Source organism: Ictidomys tridecemlineatus, chromosome X (assembly GCF_052094955.1).
Source record: "Ictidomys tridecemlineatus isolate mIctTri1 chromosome X, mIctTri1.hap1, whole genome shotgun sequence".
NCBI classification, from domain to species: Eukaryota; Metazoa; Chordata; class Mammalia; order Rodentia; family Sciuridae; genus Ictidomys; species Ictidomys tridecemlineatus.
The window spans coordinates 2,481,705-2,505,711 of record NC_135493.1 but is presented as its reverse complement, the minus strand read 5'-3'; the positions used below and the strand labels follow the sequence as shown (position 1 = coordinate 2,505,711).

Sequence of the window (24,007 nt, the reverse complement as noted above, 5' to 3'; positions counted from 1 at the left end):
AGAAAACAGAGAATTTCGAATGACTTCAGAGCAAACACTAATCTATTTCATAGATGTAGCAGGGAAAAACACAGCCATATAGAGTGATATCCAGATGTAGAAAGCCCATCTTCAAATCCGAGCAGAATACACAGCCTCAAAGTGACAAATGTTCAGCTCACCATCACTCAGGGGTACTATAACGCGAAAGGAAACACAAGTGGTCAGGGAGCGTCAAAGAACTGCTCCATCTTTTCGCGATGGGACACATACCGAAAAAGACCTGCACAGCTATCGCTTTGCATCTGTTAGAATGGCGACCTTAGGAAATGTCACATACTCACCAACAAGTGTTGGTGAGTATGTGACGCGCAGGGAGTTCAGTTGGCTGTTGGGATTGCACGTGGGAAATGGTGGAAAATAAAGGAAGAGGGGAAGGGAAGTCCAAGACACCACGGTCAAGGCGAAGACGCCTCCTGTGCGGGTAAGGCAGCTTAGGGAGACGGCAGTGCTGTCCACTGGCCCGTCCTTCCCGCATGAGGTGCAGGGCTCGCTGCCATCCATTCGATGTCCTGTCCTCATGGGGTCAGGAGCCTGCCTGAGGTGCTGCCAAGGCTTGGTGCCCCAGGGCCCCAGGGCCCCGGGGCCCCAGGGCCCCCAGTCCATGGCAGTGCCGCCCTCTCCCTCGGTGGCGGGTGGAGGAGCTGCAGGGGTATGGCTCCAAGCGGCCCCGCCTCCCGCAGGCGCACTGCGCCAGCCAATCAGCGAGTGAGGCGCGCAAACACAACCTGCGGGCTGCTGCCACGAGGAGGACGCCAAGGCCCTGAGAGGAGCTTCGCGGTCGCCCAGCTGGGTGAGGGGTAGCGATTCCGGACCCCAAGATGAGGCGCCAGGCCTGGGGAGGTGGGATCGGCGTGTGGTTCCGCGGGGGTGGGGGGAGCCAATGGTGTGGGGCTCTCGGAGGACAGAGGAGTGAGGTGACTTCATGGGTGTGGCCTGGGCCTCAGGTGAGGGGGGCCCGCTGAGGGCGGGCCCCCGAGCGCGCGTCTGGAAGCGAAGGGCCCTGATGGCGGCGGGAGGGTCTCCGCGATGCTGGAGGCCTGGCGGGGAGGATCCGCCCGCGCTGTCCCTGGTGCTGGGCCGCCCTCATCAGGGGACACGCGGGCCCCTGAGGCGACCCTGAGGCTTTCCCAAGGGAGAGAACAGAGAGGGGCTGTGTCCTCCCTTGGTGTGCCAGACTGGTGCAGGCAGAGGGGTCCCTTCCCACGGAACTTACTGAGGAGTCATTTAGTGGGTCGCGTGGCCACCATCTGCCCTTGGGTCTGTCCTCCCCAGTGGCCACCAGCCGGGGTCATCTGGGGACCCGAGCAGCGAGATCCCGCAGAGGCGCCTGAGGCGGAGGGTTGGAGGGGCGCGGGGCAATTGGGGCTCGTACCAGCCCTCGTGTAGCGGGACGGAGGACTGGACAGGTTGGGGTGGGACACGATGGGACAGGGGGGTGGGACTGGACGGGGCGGGGTGGTGCGGAACTGCACGGGCACTGGACAGGCGAGGTGGTGCAGCAGGGTGGTGCGGGGTGGGACTCCGACCCTGGAGCCATCCTTCCTGTGTCCCTTCCAGTTCCAGCTGCGTGGGACTGGATGGGACGGGGCCAGACTCGACCCTGGGGCCATCCTACCAGTGTCTCCTCAGTTCCAGCCCCGATGGGACTGGACGGGACAGGTGGGAGTGGATAGGACAAGGCGGGGCTCGACCCTGGGGCCATCCTTCCCTTCTCCTAGTGTTCCCGAGGGGCAGGACAGGACGGGGCAGGGCTGAACCCTGGGTCCATTCTTCCCATGTCCTCTCAGGTTCCAGCTAGGTGGGACTGGACCCTGGGGCCATCCTTCCCTTCCCCTTGGGTTCCAGCCGGGTGGGACTGGACAGGGCGGGGCTCAACTCTGGGGCTATCCTTCCTGTCCCCTGGGTTCCAGTGGGTGGGACTGGACTTTTTTTTGGGGGGGGTGGGACTTGACCCTGGGGCTCTCCTTCGGGTCCCTCGGGATCCAGCAGGGAGAGAGACTGGATGGAGCCCGTCGGCTCTTCACACTGGGGCCATCCTTCCTGTCCTCTGTCCCCTGGGTTTCAGCCCTCCTGTAGCAGGACTGGACTGGATGGGGCAGGACGTGACCATGGCATCATTGGGTAGGGGAGGGACTCTACCCTGGCACCATCCTTCCCCTCCCCCTGGCTCCAGGGCACGTGTCAGGCCACGAGGCCACACCACTCTCCAGCCCCAAAGCCCCATGCCCTGATTCTCCTCTGACACCTCCCACCTTCTTTAGTGCATCCCTGTCCTCTGGAGCTTTCGAGCTCCTGTGCAACACAGGGCAGCCGTCGCCATGGCACCCACGGCAAGGAAGAGCTTGGGGAGAGCTGCCAAGGCCCAGGTGGAGCCTCGGGACCTGTCCGTCTATGACTTTGAGTGCCCAGGTGAAACACTGCTCCTGTCCCAGGGGTCCCTCTAGCGGGGAGGCTCTGCTCTGGGCATCCCCATGTCAGAGGTGTTCCCCTTCTTGTCCTGTGGGGCCGTGAAGCACGTGGGCGGCTGGAGTTCCTGGCCCTGGGTTGGGGCTACCCCACGTGTTTCCAGCTTTGAGAAGCCCCTGTGTCTCAAGCACCTTCACGGGATTCCGGCTCTTGCTCCTCTGAACCGCTGGCAGCCCTCACTTCCTACTTGTCCCAGGTGCAGGACATGTACTTTGGCCCTGGTAAAGATGCCTCCTCCTTCCAGTGGCCCCAATCCCTGACCAAATTTATTGTGGCCTACACCTAAGGGATTCCACCTCTGTCTGTCTGTCTGCATCAAGATCTTTTCCTTGGCCTGAAGAGCCAGGGAAATTGCACAAGGGAGAGGATATCTCTGCAAAGAGTGGATCAAATAGCACACTTGCTTGAAAAACATCTTTCCTTTCTCTTTTCTATGCAGCAACCAGTTCAGGACTTGATGACAGTGCGGAGGAGAGTTCTTTCACAGGTCGTCAGGAGCGAGACATGGGGTAATGTGTTTAAAGCCGTTTTTTGCCTGCTGCGTCACATAGGGTGATTTCAGAAAAGTCCGCCTTCTGCTCACACATCATCTAGTCGACCTAATGTGCTCGGCCTCCTGCCCTTCTGCAGAACCAAGGGCGGTGTTTTGCCTACATTCATTTGAAAAGCTGATGCAATTTCTTCACAGGAATGAACTACGGAATATGTTGGCCAAGTTCCAAGGTACGTTTTGGGAGATATTGGTAGTTTAAGTAAAGGGTTTCAAATCAAAGGCGTTTATCCCAGGAAATATTCATCAGAGGACCTCAGGACCATCTTTGACACCTTGCTCTCCGAGGCAGGATGTTACACAAGTATGGACTATTTGGGCTTAATAGATTTCCCTACCCATTTTAATTGTTGATGTGAAGAGCATGGTACTTGCAGGCCTCAGGTAAGAGTGGTGCTTTTGTTCCTGTACACTGAAATGTGAAAAGAACATTGGATGAGATATCTGTACTCCACATTAGGCCACACAGTGAGGGCTATATCTATTTTAAAGTTTTAGACTTCATTTCACATGTTTTGTATGACCACCCCCATTTCTTTTCTTTGGGCTGGGGGTAGCGAAGACGGAATCTTCTCTCATATCTCCTCACTGTTTACTGACATAAATAACCCTTGTATTGGAGGTCTGAAGCCAACATTGTTAGAATGTGAGTGATGGTTGGATGATAAGAATCTAATCCTAGTTTTAGATGGCTGTGATGGATATTATCTCCGCTAACTGTGTTCAGTGTCAGACTCTTAAACATAGAGCCAGAATCAGTTTAGAATCTTTTGCCTTGATGTACCCAGCATGTAGAAATGGTCTGTGAGTGAATTTATTCACGCCCTTAAACTCTTTGTGGTCTTTATCCCATAGTTCAATTTCTTGAGAAGCCTGACTGGTAAACTAAAATGGACTTTTCTTGTGTTCACATGCCAATATTGATCTTTGTGCTTTGGAGCAGGCTGTGAAAGGAATTGTTTTGTGTTTTTGCATGAAGCGGTCCGACCATATTCCCTCTAAACGTGACCTTAAATTGGAGGATATTTTTGTACATTTGTTAAAAACTAGCCTTTGTGTGTGTTTTCTCGTGAAGATGTTGGACACTATCGCTTGAGACCCCGTTTGTATGTTTTGGAAAAATAGAACCTGGTTTTCCTTGCACATGTTTTACATCCAAAGTGTGGAGACTGAAGTGCAAGTGTCGACTTTCACACTGCCATAAATTTTCACTGAAAGGAAGGATGCATATAATCTTTCCTTTGGAAGAGATGCCTGCTTGTTGACACTAAGTGTCCATCATGCTGTCAAATCCAGGTTACCCTTACTGGCTTGACGCTGCATGTTAACAAGGATATATTTTCTATGTAGGGGACATCAAGAAGCTTCTTCAGGCCAAGAGAAGAAATTTCAAAATGAGTATCAGTGCTTCTGTCAAAACCTTTCAGCAGAAAATTGAGCATGTTCTGAAAATCCAGCAAGAGCAAAGGTGAGGTTGTTGCTATTCTGGAGCCAAACAGTTTGTGTCCGTGGGTGCACACTACTCCTGAGACTTGGATGGTCTTTTGTTTGTTGGAAGAGAGATTGTAAAGTAAATCAAATTGGCTTGAATTTTCTTTGGAAAATAATTTCTTTTGCCCTATATCCTTGCATGATCATTGATCATTAGTTTCCTGGAGGTCAATCAATAAAGATGACCTTTTCTGACTCTTCAGATTGCAGTTGAATTTCCTTCACGGGAGGAAGTGAGCACTCTTTCCGTGAAAGTTTAAATAAGTCACCACAGAGAGACCCCAGCAGCAGCAGCAGCAGCAGCAGCTGATGATGATGAAGAGAGAGGTAGTGGCGGGGGTTTGGGGGGCACCTTTTATTTCTATTTTTAAAGGGACAGGACACTAATTTTACCCCCACTTCAACTTTGAATTGAAGGGGGTGGGGGGAAGGCGGCTGAGTTCCTTCCCCCACCCTCCAGCCCGGAGCCCTGAGAGGGGGATTGAGTCTGAGAGAGAAGGAGAAGGAGTTTCTTCCTCTTCGAAATCCTCCATCCACGACTCCTACCCCCTCACCCCTCCACTGGCTTCCCTCCCGAGCCCCCTCCACCCTCCTTCTCTTTGGCCGTGAGAGGAGGAGAGAAAGAGACCAAAAGCCTCTTAGCAACACAGACCCTTTGCTGTTGCTGCTGCTGCTGTTGCTACTGCTGCTGCTGCTGCTTGGCCCTGGCTGGAGTCATCTCACTACACTCAGGAGCAGCCGCTTCCCCAGCTCTCCTCCTCCTCCTTCGCCTCCTCCTCCTCCTCCTCCACTCCCCCCCCCTTTATTACCCTTTGTGTCATCCTCCACAGCTCCAGGGAAGGCACTCAAAAGTGGGGGGCAGGAAAGAAATGAAACTGTCAAGTACGAGACCACATACAGCACTTAAGAGTTTTATATTTTATGAGAATAGTAAGACAATTATCAACTTGCCAGTTTTCTATGGATATGAAGATTTACTCCTAGTCTTCAATGGGACCCCATGAAGTCACCCAGAAAGCCTATGTCCAACATATGTACCTTTGCAAACTTGTCTGGATTTTGAATGCATGTGCAAAACAGATTGTACTTAGCTATTCATTAAACATCTATGGAGCATCTACTGTCTGTCAGGCACTGTGCTAGGCATGTGAAAAAACAAGAATGGTCCCTGCAATTTAATGTAAAGAGATTTCTTAATCGTATTCCACAAGTGTATTGGTCATATATTTACTTTGGTTTACCTAAATGAATTTCATATTAACTAAATGAATACTGTTAGGTAGAATAATGCATGTTTAAGAAGGATATTGCTGTATTTTATTAAAATAGAAAAGATAATTTTTTTTTCACTTAATACTGTATTCTACGGATTTCTATTCTGTTTATAGCTCATTCATGTAACACAATGAAAATAGTGTATGTGACAACTATTGCTGGATTTTTATTGCTAAGTATAATTATTTTTTTTGAAGATGATCAACACTTCATTAATTTCCCTCTCCCTACCAAAAATAGAAAAAAAATTCAAATTCTCCAAACTTATTTTTTTCCCCAAATACTTTTTTCTATCTACGTCTCGTATAACTGGATATCTTTCATGCTTATTAGGAAATCATTGTACAATATCATTCTGAGTTTTTAGACATTTCTACCAAATTTCAAGCAAACCTAACCATATGATTTCATTATTATCCAGTGATTAATGTCTACTTTTTGTTAGTTTTAGAATTTTAGCATATGCTAGACATATTATTTCAAGATCTTTGTGAGAAACCTCCCAGTTTTTATTCTAAAACAGTTATTCTATTTAATCTTGCTTCTATAGCTCTAGTTAAGAAAGTTGGAAGTTTCTGAAATATATGGGAGTTTCAAAACCAAAAACATCCTATCTCAGTATCTTTTGTAGCTTTCATATGTAATTGAAAAGTATTAGAGGTTAAAAAAATACTGCATTCACTTCACCTTCCTTAATGTAGTTTTAGAATATTGTTGATTCGGTATTGGAAAAAAATCAAGGGACTTAACTCTGCTGGTACACATCTCAAGAAGATAAATAGACTCCTGAATGGTAAATTCTGGTATCTTCCACTAAGCCATGTATGCCCCCATCCCTTTTTAAAAAGAAAAAAAAAAATTTATTTAGAGACAGGGTCTCACTGAGTTGCTTAGGGCCTCACTAAGTTGCTGAGACTGGCTTTGAACTCGTGATGCTCCTTCCTCAGCCTCCCAAGCCGCTGGGATTAAAGGCAGGCGCCACCATGTCTGGCTTACATTCATTCTTAAATTTCTCTCTTGGTAATAATCATAACTATCATTTATTTTCACTGTGCATCACTGTTACATCGATCGATTTTTGTCATTCCTTATAGTTTTCCTTGTGAACTTTGCTTTATTCTTGTTACAAATGAGGAAACTAATTACTAACCAAACATCATTTTATCATTTTGCAGCACCAAAATATTTATATTAGACTTCAGACACATTCTAATTCAAAACACACTCAGGGTAAAGAATTTTTGTCAATCTATACTTCAATAAAGCAGTACTAACAATCAATCAATCAATCAATCAATCAGTCAGCACACTCAGGTACACACACTTTTAACCCCAGCCACTCGGGAGGCCAAAGCAGGAGGATTGCAATTTTGAGATCAGGCTGGACGACGCAGTGAGGCTGTGTCTCAAAATCCCAAGGGCTGGGGATGGAGCTCAGTGGTCGAGCACCCCTGGGTTTTATCCCCAGTATCCCAAAAAAATGTCTTTAAGTTAAATATTTCAGACCATTTCTCTTGTGCAAGCTATGCGTATTTTATAATAGTGAGAGGGAGGTACATCTTTGTGAATAATATATAAATCTACTGAATGACCTGGCTACGGTGGCAAACACCTGAAGTCTGAGCATTACAGCAGCTGAGGTGGCAGGTTGACTGGAACCCACATGCTCGAGACCAGCCTGAGCAACATAGTGGGACCCTGGCTAAAAGAAAAGACAACAACAACAACAAAGTGGACCGAATGGGGATTCACCAGCGTTTAGTACAAATTCCTTATGGGCACAGAGTGGGGGAAAATGAAGTATTCCTACTTGGAAATCTTTGATGATGAATGCATAGAATATTCTCAATAAATTTATGATTCAGAAAAAGATTATAAATAAAAATCTTCTTTTTAGTGAAGTGTATTTCCACAGAATATTTATATAATGTGGTAAATCTTGCTGAGTTTTCTGGAGCTAAGGCACATGGAGATCTCTCTCAGCAGGTTAGGAGCAAATATTCTAGGAATAAGGCTAAATCACCTCTCTCATTTTTGCAATTTCCCCTCAGAAGATTTCAGCTGTTCTTTTGCCCCTCTTCCATTGCTGGCACAAATCAGGACGAATCAGGTTTTTTGAATTTTTCTTACTTCTTTCTGATTGTCGTGGCATATCACCATGTTTATCGTTATCTCTTACAGGGAGGAGCTTTATGAAGAATATTCTCAGCAGTTTGCGACTTTGGTTCAGATGTGGAATCTAGATGTGAAGAAAGTCAAGGAGCAAGGAGAAAAACTGGCTGTTGGTATCAGGCTTAGCTTTACGGCTACTCATTTTACCACCATCTCCAGGGGCAAGAGTTCATGCAAAACACTCAGGAGGGAAGGTGGAGGGCACGAGGCTAGCTGGACCAAGGTGGGAGGAGGGTGTGGTGATGGGCGACTGGATGTCCCCTTGGGATTGCTAGTGCTTCCCTAGTGAGGTGGCAAAGTCATCAGCTGGGAGTGGGGATGGGGAGCGGATGCTGCCTTCAGGGCAGAGGAGAAGACAGGGGATTGTCTCCTATGAGGGGGCCGCTGGAAGAACGAGGGAAACAAATGCTGAGCGGTGATTCGTACCAACTTTGGTTTGCGACCTAGGGAGCAGGAGTTTAAAGTGAAGCCAGTTGGCATGGCTGTGGCCAAGCAGCTGGAGAGTTGGATTGTCCTGGATGGGGAGTGGGTGTGGAGTATATATGCAAGGGTGGAGGTCTGGTGACTGACGTGTAATGTAAGCTGGGACTGAAAACACAGAGTCCACCATTACTGGAACACCTCGCTGTGTGGTTCTTCAGATCTTCAAGACCTGAGCCAGACGTATTGGATGTTGTTAAAAAGGAACATTGGCCCCTAAGTGCACAGGAGACAGGATTGGTGCCTAGCTTTCCTCTAGGGTTGGTGAACTCACATCATGGAAATTTGGTCATGCTATTAAATGAGGAAATATTGAGAGTGTAGCTCAAAATTACTGTGTTTTGTTAAGTTTTAAGTTTTCCTCCAATTGTTATTACACCTGTCTCTTTTTGTGCTTGTAGGGTATATTTCAACAGCAACAAAAGGCTTTCCAACAATCTCAATTTGTTCAGAGCCAGAAAATGAAAGCCTTTAGAGAGTTATGTGAGCAATACTTGGAGGTCTGTCGAATTTGGTAACACACCATTCCCACCCCTTGTGTTTGAGGATTCTGTTTTCTGAATCATACACAATAGATTTATAAAATATTTTGTCATCTAATTAATTTTGTACCAGGCACTGTGTAGTTAGATTGCTTGCCGATACTAATTAAAAACAAGAGCCTCTATAATTATTTGAATTTTAATTGCAGTACACTTGTGATGATTTGATCACTCTGTTTTCTAGTGCACTAAGAAGAACATTAAAATGTCCTTTCAAATCATCCTGTGTGTACTGGGAGTTGAAGATGCTCTTTTTCTTTCCAAACCTGTGTTCAACTTGTGAACTCTGACCTCAGAGACTCTGAAGCATTTTTCGTATGATACCGTTGTTCCCGCTTTAATCCACATACCGAGTGAATTTTTCTTTTTAGGATTTGCTAATGGTGGTAGGTGTCGTGTAAGATAGGAATCGGTCAATTGGCAGTATAAGTATTACCCAGAGTCTCACATAGCACAAAGAGTTTGACTAAGAGTTTAATCATGGCTACCTGTCCCATAGTCTGTTTCTTAGCAGAGTGGTGAGAGATGAAAGTAGGAAGTCTGGCCCGTCATGGGCACTCTGGCACACCCCTGTAATCTCAGCAACTTGGGAGACGGAGGCAGGAGGATGGCAAGTGCCAGGCCAGCCTCAGCAACTTGGCGAGACCCCTCCTCAATATAAAAAAAATAAATAAATGAGTGAAGAGGGCCGGGGATGCAGCTCGACGTTAAAGTGCCCCTGGGTTCAATCCCCAATACCAAAACATTGAAGAAAATGAAGCAGGACGTCCGCACATCCTTTATTTCCCGAGTATTCCGTGGCATATTTGCTTTTTCTTTTATGGAAGGGATGGCAAATGACCCCATATGGCGACTTTCAATCATAGGACAGGGCCCAGATGTGCCTCAGAATGAAAAAGTAAGCAGAAGACTAACAGTTTGTGGATTGAGAATTGCCTACTGTCATGCGTGCATCTTAGCAAGTTGTTCTCCTACGTGCAGACCTCTGCTTTGTGCAGGGACAGACTTACGAAGCACTCAGTGATGTGCTGTATATTCATCTGCCCCTCCTCCTTTTTAGACCGAAACTTTTTTAAAATCTCCTGTTCACATTCATGTTTGAAATTTCCCTCTTCCAAACTGGGATGGTCCTAAATTCCTCCTTTAAACAAGGCCTTTCTTTACTTCTAGAGGAATTCCCATGAGCACACATGAGCACATACACATGCTTACAAACGTGCACGTGCACGCAGACATGGGACACATTAGGGGACGCAGAAGAGTCATTTTTAAGTGCTTCTAATGTTCCATGAGAACCATTTATTACTTGGTGCCCAGGTTTGAGGCAGGAGTTCTTCTACATGCTGGTGCTAAACGTTGCTGCTTGGGTAGAAACTTGACTTATTTTTCAGCCTTCCGCATTCGGGTGTCCTTCCCATCCAGTTATCAGTTAGCCTGAAGTTTTTCCCTCTCCAGTGGTGCTTAGATCATCTGTGTAACTCCTTGCTGCTCCTGCTGCTGCCCTACTTCTGCACATCATCACCCCTCACCTGTATTATTAAACTTTGATCTGAGCTCATTCCTTTCAGTCATTCTTCAAGGGTCTGCAATATTATCTGCCTGAAACACAGCCCTTCCCGCTTCTGAAACTGTCAGTGACTCCCTGCTCTACATTTTGGTTATTCAGATACCCACCGCACAACGCCAGGCCTTTTTGAAGCTGCGTTTGCTCTGGACTTTGCTTCCTCCCACCCCTCCAGGTCCATAGGCTTCTCTGAAGTAACTCGTATTCCTTTGTGCTTCGCTTACACTCGTCCCCCAGAAAACTTTCAACTTGCGTTGCTGAAATATGTTTTTAGTTATTGATGGACCTTTTATTTTATTTATTTTTATGTGGTTCTGAGGATTGAACCCAGCGCCTCTGGCACGCTAAGCAAGTGCTCTACCAGTGAGCCACATCCCCAGCCCACCTCCTAAAAGCTATTCAATTGTTGACTTAGTAGACATAGCCCAGCATGCCACTCTTGTGTTATTTCTTTTCAATGCTAGGAATATGGCAGAGAGTGTGTATTCATTTTGTGATTCCTCCATAGCCGTGGACACATGATGGTTTTCAGAGTAAGCTTGAGTTCAAAGATTATTTTAATGACTGCAAAAATTTAAATCAGAGTGTTATTTTTCATGAGTTGGTGAGACCATTCTCTAGAGCATTTGACTCCCCCTAGGGAAGTCATGTTACATTACCTACTAGTGTTCATGAAATGGCTGTATATCTCGCGTTTTGAAACTTCAGTAGGGAGCTTCAAAGTTATGGTGTGCGTGCATTCATGTACAACTTGCATGCTTTCTCTGTGTTCCATGTTGACCCTGAAACTTCCCCGTCTTGTTCAAACAAAGCGTCATGCCTCTATCAGGGCAGTCTTTGACTCAAGTCGCACATTTTGTGGTTTCTTTGGTGGATATTTTGGTTTTCCTGTAGTACATAGACTATTCTCGATGTGGCCCCAGTAATGACCATCGCTTGAATTTGAACCTCTTCTCCTTTTAAAATGCAGCTTCCCTGCTGACATCTGTGAAGGGAGATGAAGAGGGATGGTTTAAAAACAATCTTGGGGTTTGGTAGAGCACTTGCCTAGCACAGATGAGGCACTGGGTTCGATCATCGGTCCACATAAGCATAATAATATGAAGGTAAAAAAACAAAACCCTGGGCTTTCTGTTGTAGAGTCTGCAGGATCTAGAGGAGAATCACGGAAACGTTCTTGCTGGTGAACACAGTGAACTTAGGAAACAGATGGCCATCTTGCAAACGAAACTTATGATGGAATCTGTAAGTATCCTGTAGGTGAAGTTGACAGCTAAGGCCTGGTTTTAGCACCAAAAGGGCTTGTTTGCTAGAATATGGACAATATTCAAACAACTATTGAACAGATGATTTTCTCCTTTCAGCAGGAGGAGAAGGCCAGTGCTCGGAAATCTCTCCTATCCCTGTTATTCTCATGATCCTTTGACGAAAGCTGTTCACCCCCAAGTGATACGATAACAGTCATAAAGTTCTCTCCATGAGCCCAACATGTCTTGTTCACTGGTTTGTTAAGTGCTGGATCCCCTTGATGTTCAGACCCAAATGAAACCTGAAGAGCTGTGTGTGGGAGCTGTTGAAAAGCTGGTGTGTGAAGCTTCCAGGCCTTTGGCAGCGCTGCTGGCTTTTGCTGCCTGACACTGCCAATTAACTCTTAGCAATAAAGATGATTTCATGTTAGGTTTGGTGTCAGTGTGTTTGCGTCCATCCCCAAACTCAGAAAGCACAAGCATGGAAGGTCAACTTGTCCCCCCTTAAGGGAAACAGTTAAAGAGATGCAATCTCTTTATGGACACACTCCTGTGAGGTCTCATTAAAAGTTACAGAATCTATTCAGGTGAAAACGAGATTTCAAAGGAAATCTATTCTGTGGGCTGCAGGGCTTATTACAAGGCAGCATAGGTTAGTGCCCCCAGAACCAAGCTGCTCGGAATCATAAGACACCCGAGTCAGTGTGTGACTATCAGCCGTGAGATACAGAACACACAGACACACACACAGAGAGGAATGCCCTTTAATTGACTTGGGCTCCCTAATAAATGACTCCTGCCCTTAATATTGATTAGGAGAACAGAGAACAACACTCCATTACCTATGGTTTAAACATCTCACCCTTTTCTAGGGCGATACGTTAACCACAAGGCTTTCCCCCTATGTTTGACATTTAATTAGCCCGTGGAAAATTGATTGTATATTTATCTGCAGATGGGAAAAGTTAATTCCTATATCTGGTCTTTTATAATGTGAGTATTTTAAAGCTCATTACAAATGAGACTCCCAATGGGAAATAGTTGATTTGATAAACATGAAATTGTCGTTTATATCTGTGTGGCATGTGTATAGAGTCCCACCTTTGCTCCTTGAAATGAAGATGACCCACAAGTACACACTGAGCTCCCTGCGTTTCAGTAGAAGAGGAAAGGTGAACCGTAGATAAGGGATTGGTGAATTAAATTTGTGGATGGGGAGGGTCTCTGATGCTGTCTTAGGCATCCAAGACCTAGAGTGGTCTCAGGACTCGGGTGGCTTTGACCTTCAGTTCTGTGATTAGATCATTATTCTGCTCTTTGTCCTGTTCAGTGAGAAGTGCTAGAGAGCTCACACAGGCTGAGGGAGACACCAGTACATGGGAGGGGAAAGGAATCTGGAAGGGCACATACAACTAACCCTAATCTTGGTATTCCATATGCTCAAAACCACAGACAACCTCTCAGTGCTTCCAGGCTGGTTCTGGCCACGTGGTGTCCTGGGGCTTGGGTGGCCTTTGGAGTCAGACAAATTCAGGCTCTAGCACCGGATAGTGAAGACCAGATTAGTTATCCTGCCTGCCCCTCAGTGTCATCTTTTGTCATAAAGGACAACGTAAGATTCTGTGATGCAGAATTGTAGTTATGGTTAGGGCTGCTCCTTGCTCGATAATGACATATGGTTCCCAATTAATACTTGTGCAGTGTGTAGCTTACTTCATTATAAATGTATTTTATATTTCTATGCATTACTTGAATCACTTAATTCACATTTCTTTTTTGCATCATAATTATATATAATTGTGGGGTTTATTGTGATAGTCATGCGTGGGTATAACATATTTTGCTCCATTTTATTCCCCATCACTTCCCCTTTCCCTCCCCTCCTCTCCCTGCCAATCCCCTTTCTCTACTCACCGGTGTCCCTTCTATTTATTTTTCTAATTGGTGTATTCTAATCATACATAAAAGTAGAATTCTTTATGCTATGTTCATATAGGCACATAACATGATTGGGCTGATTTCTTTCCTAACTCCATCTTTGTCAAAAATCAGAGGCAGTGTTTTCCTCTTTGAAGATTTAGCAGACACTAGAAGCACTCACCTCCTCTTGACCAATGTTTGTCTGGCCTGGCCCTGTTTTTCACAAGTGCTGCAAATGGATTAAGTGAACTGGGCTTTGCTGTGAGTTGAAGAATAGAAAAACATTCTCCGTTTGCAAGTACCTTTCCATTTGCCTCACTTCATTGTGGGACAGTAACATCGCGTCTTTTAAAGAGAAGCAGCACTACATTGGGGGAGCCTCTGAACATTCTCACTCTGCTTTTCCACTATGATTCCATCTTAGTCCTTTTTCTACTGCCAATAATGTGATATCACATTCTGGGTAAGCTGTACATATATTTTTTGAAAAGACTCATTTTGGATCATGGTTCTGGTGAGTTCAAGGGCACATTCAGTGGTGTCCCTCTTGCTAGCAGAGTCCCAAGGCGGTGCCGGTTATCACGTGCAGGGAGTGTTGTAATGTCTGTCTCTGTTTTGGGGTCTTGCTCAGTATTCTCATGGAGCCACCAAGATTCAAACACGGGGGCTGCACCCTGATGATTGTATCTCATCCTCGTCACCTCCTAAAGGACCCACCTCTGATTAAGCTTTCTCCCACTTAATGCTTCTTGATGGAGATTAGATTTCAACACTGGGAACTTCTGGAGGAACACACTCAAACTGCATCCAAACTATAGCATCCCCGTTATCTTTGTTCCTCTTGTACTTGTGACAAACACTATCATGTAGTTGCCCATTTGTCTTTGTCCCTCAGGAGCCATTGTGAGCTTCCTGAAGGCAGCAAGCCTGGCTTCCATTGTCATAAGCCTAACCCCTAAGGGCAGAGCCTGCAATTAGGAGAAGCACAGGGAATGTGTTTGGAAGGAGTTTTCTGCAGCCTACTGTGACCTTTGCTTACTTCAGGCAGCTCCTCCTGAGGGACTCATTTGTGCATCTCACGGGTGGTGATACCCTGCCTGCTTAGTGCTTCCAGGTTCTTTGAATTCACACTTTCTTATCCTCTTTAGACTGCTATTCCTCCCATTTCAAATGGCATCCAGTGTTCTCAGTCTGGATTGAAAATGACTAATTTGTGAGCTAGGCACCTTTTCTTACATCTCTCCCCAAAGGAGTCTGGATTCCGGTGCTATTCTTGTGAGAAATTCATTCCCACTTTTGTGGAATGCCGCCCTTGCCTTTCCTGAGACCTTTCAACTACTCTGTCCGGTTCCCATGATGACAGCAATGATGTTTGTCCCTACTAAAACTGCACACATTTTTTTTCCCTCCACACACTCACCAACACTTCTCCTTTGTCTTTTAAAAATAGCTATCCATGCCAGGTGCAGTGGTGCATGCCTGTCATCCCAGCAGCTCAGGAGGCTGAGGCAGGAGGATTGCAAATTCAAAGCCAGCCTCAGCAATGGTGAGGCACTAAGCAACTGAGTGAGAACCTGTCTCTAAATAAAATACAAAATAGGGCTGGGATGTGGCTCAGTGGCTGAGTGCCACTGAATTCAATCCCTGGTACCAAAAATGAAATAAAATAAATACAATCATCCTAACAGTGATGGGGCGACATTCATCTGGTTTTGTTTTGTTTTGTTTTGGGTACCAAGGCATGAACTCAGGGGCACTCAGCCACTAAGCCATATCCCCAGCCCTATTTTGTATTTAGAGACAGGATCTCTCCCTGAGTGCTTAGTGTCTTGCTTTTGCTGAGGTCTGCTTTGAACCCAAGGTCCTCCTGACTCAGCCTGCCAAGCCGCTGGGATTGCAAGCATGCTCCAAGGTGCCTGGCTTTCCTTGTTTGCTTTTCCCTAATGATTAGGAAGGTCAAGCACCTTTTCAAATACCTGTTGGCCATCTCTGTGTCTCCTTTGGATAAATATCTGTTCAAGTCTTTGCCCATTTTTAATCAGATTTTGGGTTGTTATTGAGTATAGTAGATTCTCATATGATTTGCATATTGATCCATTATTAGATAGATGGTTTGGAAATATTTTCATCCATTCCATAGGATGCCATTTGACTCTGTAGTCATCACCTTTGCTGTGTAGAAGTGAGAAGATAGTTTGCTATCTTCTCACTTATCTGTTTTTGCTTTTGTTGCCTGTGCTTTGGGTGGAAATCCAAGAAAGCATGCCAAGACCAATGTCAATAAAGGTTTCCCTATTTGTTTCACTTATTAGGGGAGCAAGTAACTTTTCCATAGGTTAAGACTCATTTGCTTACTTATCTCTGTGAACTGTCAATTCTTCAGTCTTACGCTTGTTCTATTGGATTTTACCATCTTCACAACTATTAGCAATTCTAAAACAAATTCTGGATAGTCAAAGACTGTTTGAGCAGTTTCACTGTGTACATTTAGATGTCTGTTCCATCAAGAACGTGTTCTGGGATCTACTGTGAGTAATAGGTTTCAATTTATCTTTTTCTCTATTACTATTCATTTACCCCAACACAACCTTTCATTAATTCCATTTTCTCTTACTGATTTCATAGGCCACACTTACCGCTGTATATCCACTCTTTATGTACACTAGGATATTATATATATATATATATATAAAATATATTATATATATGTATAAAATATATATATAGACACATATAACACATATATGTACACATACGTATTAGTCTAATACACATATATATGTGTGTGTATATATATATGTATATATATATATATATATATATATATATATATGTCTGTTTTGTTCAGTTGTTCTCTTCATACACCAACAACACACAATGTAAGGTATAGAGACTTGTTAGGGTAGATTTTAATATCTGCAGAGTTCTTTTTCCACATTGATCCTTCTGATGGATTTCCTGCCTATTATTGCTCATTTGTGCTTGCTAAATGAACGCTAAGATCAGCCTTTCTAGCTTCCCCCCAAAATCTTTCAGTATCTTCATTGGGATTGTATTAAAATTTTCTATTTACTCTTCAAGATTTTGATTTACCCTTTCCTTTTTTTTTTTTTTAAAGAGAGAGTGAGAGAGGAGGGAGAGAGAGATAGAGAGAATTTTTTTTTTTAATATTTTTATTTTTTAGTTCTCGGCAGACACAACATTGTTGGTATGTGGTGCTGAGGATCGAACCCGGGCCGCACGCATGCCAGGCGAGCGCGCTACCGCTTGAGCCACATCCCCAGCCCTTGATTTACCCTTTCCAAAACCAAGTTATGTCTTTCCATCCGTTCAAAAAGACTTTGCATGTTTCAGAATTATTTCCTGTTTTTGTTATTTCAATTTTGAGTATTTCTTGTTAAATCTATCCCTAATATTTTGTTTTTGCCATTGTCAATGAAATTGTTCATTATAATTCTTCCTGGTTATTATTTTGATTTTTTATTGATGTTTGGGAGTGAATTGCTGGACAGATGCCTTATCTGTCCAGCAGTTCACATTAGGCCGCATAGGCCCCCCACCTGAGATTCGGCTTGAGGCACAGATGTGTGGTTGTCGGCAAAGGCCAGCTGGCTGTCCCCTGATGGAGTGGCCGCATGCTGTCTTGCCTCTTGGCCTTCCTGTGCTACTTGGTCCCTGGAGCCTGACTGGGTAAGTACTATCTCAGTTTGCAAGGCAGGCAGTCCTCCCGGACTTCCTGAAATCATTAGAACCGACAGCACACAGCCTGCAGTGGATGGATGTTTGAGGAGTGGTGCAAACTACAAGCCAGGGACAACCTCGAGTCAGAAACTTGGGGCCCCCTCATATATTCTCTTGTTTGCCCCTTCATCCCCATGGCTTCATTTAAAAATTTTTTCCTTTGTCCTTTTTTGATACACATGGCAATAGAGTGTATTTTCTCATATTATAAACACATAGGCTCTACGTTATTCTAATAAGCATCCCAGTGTCGTGGTGGGTCATGCTGTGGAGTTTCACTGTTTGTGTATTCGTGTAGGAACATAGGAAAGTTATGTGCCATTCGTTCCACTGTCTTTCCTATTCCCATTCCCATTCCCTTTATTCTTGTGTCTATGAAAACTTTTTTTTCTACATGTTGCTTTGTTACCTGTTCTTTATGAATCCTCTCATCCTCTGTGGTAGGGTTTCCCTTAATTCTTCCCTTCTATTTTTATGTCTCTATTTACTCTCTGTTGTCTGAGTACATTGGCCAATGCCACCACCTCTGTGATAAGCAGTAAGTAGGTAGTAGGTATCTCTTTCAGCCAGTTATCGTCTTTTGGGCTGATATTTGTATATTTTTTGAGTGAACGTAATTAAATGTATTATTTATGAAAAGTCATTATGCATCTCACTCAAAATCCACTTCTGAGGGAGAAAAGTGACTCTTCTATAGAGATTCTGCTACTTATTATTGTCTTCCACTGCAGAACACTTCACGCAAGAGACCGGTTGGGGCTCAGTTACCAAGAGTGCATATTGGGGAATGCTATTACATGCACTTTATATCGGGTGGCAAGGCTTCTGGCAACAGATCCATCTGGACTCTTGCAGCTAAGATGCCTTTAATTGGACCACCACATAATAGAACTGCATAGGAGAAATACTTTAGTGTGTAAGGGGAATTTAAAGGAAAAACCTGTCAGAAAACAAAATTTTGCCACTGTTAGGTGAGTGAATACACTCCCAGGGGTGGCTTCTATTGAAGTTCTTTTTCAAGGGTTCCTCATACATTCTTGCTTGCCTGTTTTCCTTTAATGGACTTCAAAAACACTTTCCCTAGCTCCAGGAACAAAAAATGACACTTTTATTAGGATTGTCCTAAATTTACAAATTTACTCAGGGACAGCTGATATTAAGATTTGTTTTTGTAGGTGCACAACTGAACACGTTTTCATATACTTAAGAAACATTTATGCCAGTTATGGTAGGGCCTGCCTCTAATCCCAGCACCTCTGGTGGCTGAGGCAAGAGGATCACAAGTTCACAGCCAGGCTCATCAAGTAAATGAGGCTCTAAGCAACAAAGTGAGACCCTGTCTCTAAATTTAAAATAAATAAATAAATAAAGGGCTGGGGTTGTGGCTCAGCCTCTGGGTTCAATTCCCAGTTACCTCCCCCTGTGGCGGGGGCGGGGGGTGGGGGGCAGGAAAAAGGAAAAAAAGGACAATTTCCTTCTTTTTGTCTGGGCTCTTTATTCATGCATCTTATGTGTTCTTGGATTCGGTAATGGGCCTCTTCTCAAATTTCACTCTTCCCGATGGTAAAAGAATTCAAGGTTATAAAATTGGGCAGGGTATAATTTTCACAATGAGGTCTTTCATTCACTTTGAACGTATTCTGGCATACAGCATAGGTGATACATCCAAATTTCACTTTTTCTGTTGGTCACTACTTACCCCAACTCCAATTTTTTAAAAATATGTTTTTAGTTGTAGTTGGACACAATACCTTTGTTTTGTTTATTGATTTTTATGTGGTGCTGAGGATCGAACCCAGTGCCTCACATGTGCTAGGTGAGCGCTCTACAGGTGAGCGCTCTACCGCTGAGCCTCAGCCCCAGACCCCCAATTCCGATTTTTAAAATGCATCACCTACTCACAGATTTGAAAAGCCCCCTATATCACAGAACCAATTTTATAAGCTTTTGGATCTACTTAGAGATTCTCTTTTGTTTTCTTGGCCTGTCTGAGCAGTAATGACAGAGGAGCTTCAAGTATAGCCATTTCACTGTGGCTTCTAATATCCGTGGCAGTGGCTCCTCTCATTCTCCTTTGTCGCTGTTTCCCTGTGTGTATTTTCTCAAATGTTTTTGCTAGCTGACCCTTAAAATCAAAACTGTCCACCAACAGACAAAAACCTCATGGTCTCTTTAATTCGATTGTATGTTAACAAATATAATGGGAAAGCACTCTGAGGTGGAGTCTTGTGCTCCAAGTTGATGGCATGGCTCTTCTGCCCATGCCTGCTTCCGTGTCTTTCAGAATGCACTATTGCTGGCCACCTTTGGATTCTGGATAGTTCTTGTTCAGCTTAGGCCTAGGTACTTTGCATTTGCCGCTATTAAAGGGATGTTCCATTACATCTCCTCCAGGTTACTCCTACGAAGACGCAGGCTTTTGTTTGAGGTGAATTTTGCTACCTGATTCTTTCTTCCCAAATTCTTTCATTAGTTCCAATGTTTTTCATTAAGTCTTCCTTTATACTTTTATGAAGTCTAATTACCTGGTGAGTGAGTACTTGCACTGCGATGTTAAACAATAATGAGATACTAGGCAAATTTTTCTTTCTGACTTTAGCGGGAAGTCCTCCAGTTAGGTAGGGTTTTCCCACTAAGCATGTTGCGGGGTTTTGAGCTGAGGTTTGTACATTTTCATATGGTAAAGGAGCTTAGCTGTGTTGTTTGTGAGAAGGCACTCCGTGCAAAACCCACAAATTACAACTTGTTCTGCAGGGGCTGTGTTTCATAAGGACTTCCCCTGATCAGTGCACTTCAAGTGCAATAGAGTAAGTTGGGGGATGGACGTAAAGGGCAGATATTAGTAATGTCGCATGTTCACGATGCATTTGCTAGCCAATCATTTGTCAATGTTTGCTGCAGTCTTTGAGTTAGAATTCCTTCCACTGGCCCATGAAGCTATAAAATTTATTGCCAGAGATATTGTAGCATGTGTGCTAAGAGAATTTGTTACACGCTGTAAATAAACCAAAGAAAGACTGGTAGAAGAGAGGAAAGGGAATAGGGGAGGGCGGCAGGTCGGGAGAGGAGGCTGAATTGGAGCCAATTGCATTCCATGCTTGTCTAACTGTGTCAAGATGAACACCAATATCATGTATAACTCTAAAGTACTGATAACAAAAATCCAGGCTCCTCAAAAACTAAACAGAATGAAAATATATGCCAAATTGAAGATTCTTTTAACTGGGCTAAAGTACTGAGAGCTTGATATATACTCTTGTATATTTTATACCTAATTTCCTAGTTTTTCTCCACAGTTGGAAGCCCTTTACTACCCTACACTAGTCTGTGCCAGTTGTGCTCAAAAATAATACTAGCTCAACACACAGTCTCTGGCCTCAGACTTTGTGGCACCATCCAATTCTGTCTGCACACAACTGTTGTGTGCCTGGCAGTGAGTCAGGTTCCTTCACTTCTGTTTCTGCACTTGTCGTGTGGATCATCATCATTACTGTCTCAGATAGAAAGAGATAGAAAGATTGGTGCAGAGCTGGGAGCGTGGAGTTACTTGGTGAGGTTTGCTGCTATGATGTCCTCCTGTTTTGCTCGTAGTTCTGTTTCTTCTGAACGTTTATTTTCTCCTGAGGACACTGAAAACCGTCACTAAAAATAGAACAAGAGTTGTGTTTCATATCAGTCAGTAAGAGTCACTGACAAAACATTGATTTTCTGGGAAAGGATGTGTGTGCTGGAAAGGAAGTTATCATAAGCAATAATTTAGGGTTTCATTTTATTCAAGAATCATGCAACATTTAACTTGCGTTTCAGTTATGAATACAGAAGCGCTTTTGTCAATTGACATGAAGTAATGTTGTCTTAGGCAGACTGTTTCAATGGCTTCATGTTCTATATTTTAGGAGATGTATATCGTAATGCAAATATGAATGTGACATTGCATTTTCTCCTCTAAGCTGAAAGCCTTCAGTGAACGACTGCTTTTTCCTGTGACCGTCAACCATTAAATAAAGATCGTGTTCAGGCAACCAGGGACCCATTGGCCCCTGATATTTTCCTTGACACGGTTTCTGAAGAGCATAGGAGGTCTACACGTAAACTCTGCTCCTGTGCTGGTGTTTGTGCGCAACACAGGGCCTGTCTTCTTACAGCATGTTCGCTCCCCTGCAGCAGCAGTCACGTGATTTTGGATTGGCCTTTTCATCAAGTCAATCGTTTTAGGCTCTAAATTAATTCACTACTTTAACTACTTTTTGAAGCCATAGTGTACCTCATGAATTAAATATTGAAATAAGTAAAAGAACCCAGGTCATATCCTTCACTTGAAAGTCGTAACTCAATGTTAGGACAGAAAAGTTGCTAACGTGCATATTTCATGGCCTACAGGGAGGGGAAGGTTGCTGTATTAAGGAGCATTTTATGTTGGCTTAGTTGTTGCCCTCGGTAGTTTGATAAAAGTTGGTCCTTGGGAGGCCACTGTCATCAAGTCACGCTCTGCAGGAGGCCATCATATGAGTGTCCAAAGCATTCCGTCATCCCAGCCTCAGTGCGCACGCCTGGCTGAGCGACTCACAGTGACATGACCCTGGCTTGTAGAAGAAGAGGAGGGAAACTGACTGGAAGCTAAAGCCTCTGTTTCCTACCCACTTCTGAGTGCTCTTCCCCTTCCTCTTTCCTTCCACCTGCACTAAAATCCTGTGGCACAGACAATATCCTCTGGCTCACTTTTACATATAAATAGGAGCAAATCTGATTCAGGGAACACACATTCGCAAGGAGGGCTGTAGATTTGGAAGCCTTGCTACATGAGTGATTTCAGTGTTTTGCAGGAGCAACAGAGTGAACCCCAATTCGATTCGCGTGACTAAATGCACAATGGGCAGCTGTGATGGAATTGTCAGCCTGATCGGATTAAGAGAAGTCTGAGGGTAAGCGGCTTCTGCGTGTGTCCATGAGGGTCTTCTAGGGATGATTGGCAGGAGGGAGAGCAAGCCCACCCTGAGGGTGGGCAGCACTTTCCAGAGGGTTGGGGGCCTGTATGGAATAACAAGCTGGAAGAAGGAGGAAGCTGCAGCAGACAGAGCTCATTTCTTCCCACCTGAGGACATCAGACTGTGCTCCCTCCCTCTTCCAAAGCAGGTCCTGCTGGGCAGCTCTCCAGGGAGTTTCCAGGCCTTTGGTCCCAGCCTGGGGCTGTATCTTTGGTCCCTCTTGTTCTGAGGCTCCAGCTTCTTGGATTGAGCAGCCACTGATTTCTCCACCTCTCCATCCTGCAGAGGGCCATTGTGGGATTTGTCAGCTTCTGGTCCTCTAAGCCAACCTAATGAATATAATTTTTATAATCATGTTTGTTTAATTATTTTCATTTATGAGGCTTATGGCACGCCAAAAAATAAAATATAAAAGGAACCAGTAAGTATGAGATGACTGGCCAAGAGAATTCATGAGGAATTAAGCATAGTGTTCCTGCTATGTGCATTACCTATTAAACATTATTTTACTATTAAACAAGGATTGAATCTGAGGAAAAATATTTTGTATGTATCCTCTAGTTCTTAGTTCTTTAATATCTACAAGGTGTCCTTGTATTTTCTCACCAATATCCTGTAAGAAATGAGTGTAATCATTGCCTGCTGTCTGTAATTGTTGAGGAATCTCCCTCTTTGCACATGGGAGTGTTTGCCTAAATGGCTGTAAATAGTTAGTGTCCATTGTTTTAAGACAAAACTCAACTGCTACTTACAGATGCCTTGTATACTCCTCTTTTATATATTACTTTAGGCCATTATTTTCTCATTATCTTCCTTATTTTAAGCCTACATTCATGAAAATGTTGACAATTCAGAGAATAAAATCAAAATTCTTAGGAAATAATAGCTATTTCTATAATGTTTGGAATCATGACTCTAATAAATGTATATCACTTATGAATGCATCAAAAAATTAAAAGGGAATTCATGTTATGGATTTTAGCTTTTTCCCACTTATATGAGTAATGAAATATAACTGAATGTGAAAATGAATTCAATTTCATTTTTGTGTGTGTAGTTTGAAAATCACAGTATTTTTCCAAAGGTAAATAATGCCTGAAACATGTGTGACAATCATCCCAACAGAACATGAATTATTAATAAAAGCAGAGGTCTGGGGGGTGTTACTCCTTGGAAGTTCACTTGTGTAGCGTAGATGAGGGCTTGGTGTCTATGCCACAAAAAAAAAAGCAACAATAACAAGAACAACAAATAAAATAAAAAATAAGTAAATGAAAGAGTTGAAATCAGCCAGTGAGGATAGTATTCCAAGGAACCTACATTTGACATTCCAGCTCTATAAAAGATTAAAAATAGGGGCTGTGGTTGTAGCTCAGCAGTAGAACACTCGCCTAGCATGTGCAAGGCATTGGGTTTGATCATCAGCACCACATAACAATAAATAAAATAAAGGCATTGTGTCCAACTACAACTAAAACATATTTTAAAAAAAAGTTTAAAAATAGAAGGTTTAAGAATATTCAAGAATTTTT

The 24,007-nt window shown here is 43.9% G+C and overlaps 1 protein-coding gene across 3 annotated transcripts; it reads left to right on the top strand.

Annotated features, from left to right (window-relative positions):
• Positions 1-717: 717 nt before the first annotated feature.
• On the top strand, positions 718-12,259 carry LOC144371663 (synaptonemal complex protein 3-like). 3 transcript variants are annotated; one of them, XM_078034089.1, is made up of 9 exons: positions 718-832; positions 2,304-2,451; positions 2,948-3,017; positions 3,197-3,231; positions 4,409-4,526; positions 8,006-8,105; positions 8,878-8,976; positions 11,723-11,827; positions 11,950-12,259. In XM_078034089.1, the coding sequence occupies exons 2-9, from the start codon at positions 2,361-2,363 to the stop codon at positions 11,998-12,000; spliced, it is 669 nt and encodes a 222-aa protein (XP_077890215.1). In that variant the 5' UTR covers positions 718-832; positions 2,304-2,360; the 3' UTR covers positions 12,001-12,259. The 3 variants fall into 3 exon arrangements, with proteins under 3 accessions (XP_077890215.1, XP_077890216.1, XP_077890214.1); XM_078034088.1 differs by having other exon boundaries at positions 719-832; positions 11,947-12,259; XM_078034090.1 differs by lacking the exon at positions 8,878-8,976 and having other exon boundaries at positions 11,947-12,259.
• Positions 12,260-24,007: the final 11,748 nt, after the last annotated feature.

Bases quoted from the DNA above. Each gene is read 5' to 3' on its own strand.
- LOC144371663 (XM_078034088.1), top strand. From the start codon at position 2,361: ATGGCACCCACGGCAAGGAAGAGCTTGGGGAGAGCTGCCAAGGCCCAG. The intron at 4,527-8,005 runs GTGAGGTTGTTG...TATCTCTTACAG, and splicing joins AAAATCCAGCAAGAGCAAAG to GGAGGAGCTTTATGAAGAAT. The intron at 8,106-8,877 runs GTTGGTATCAGG...TTGTGCTTGTAG, and splicing joins AGCAAGGAGAAAAACTGGCT to GGTATATTTCAACAGCAACA.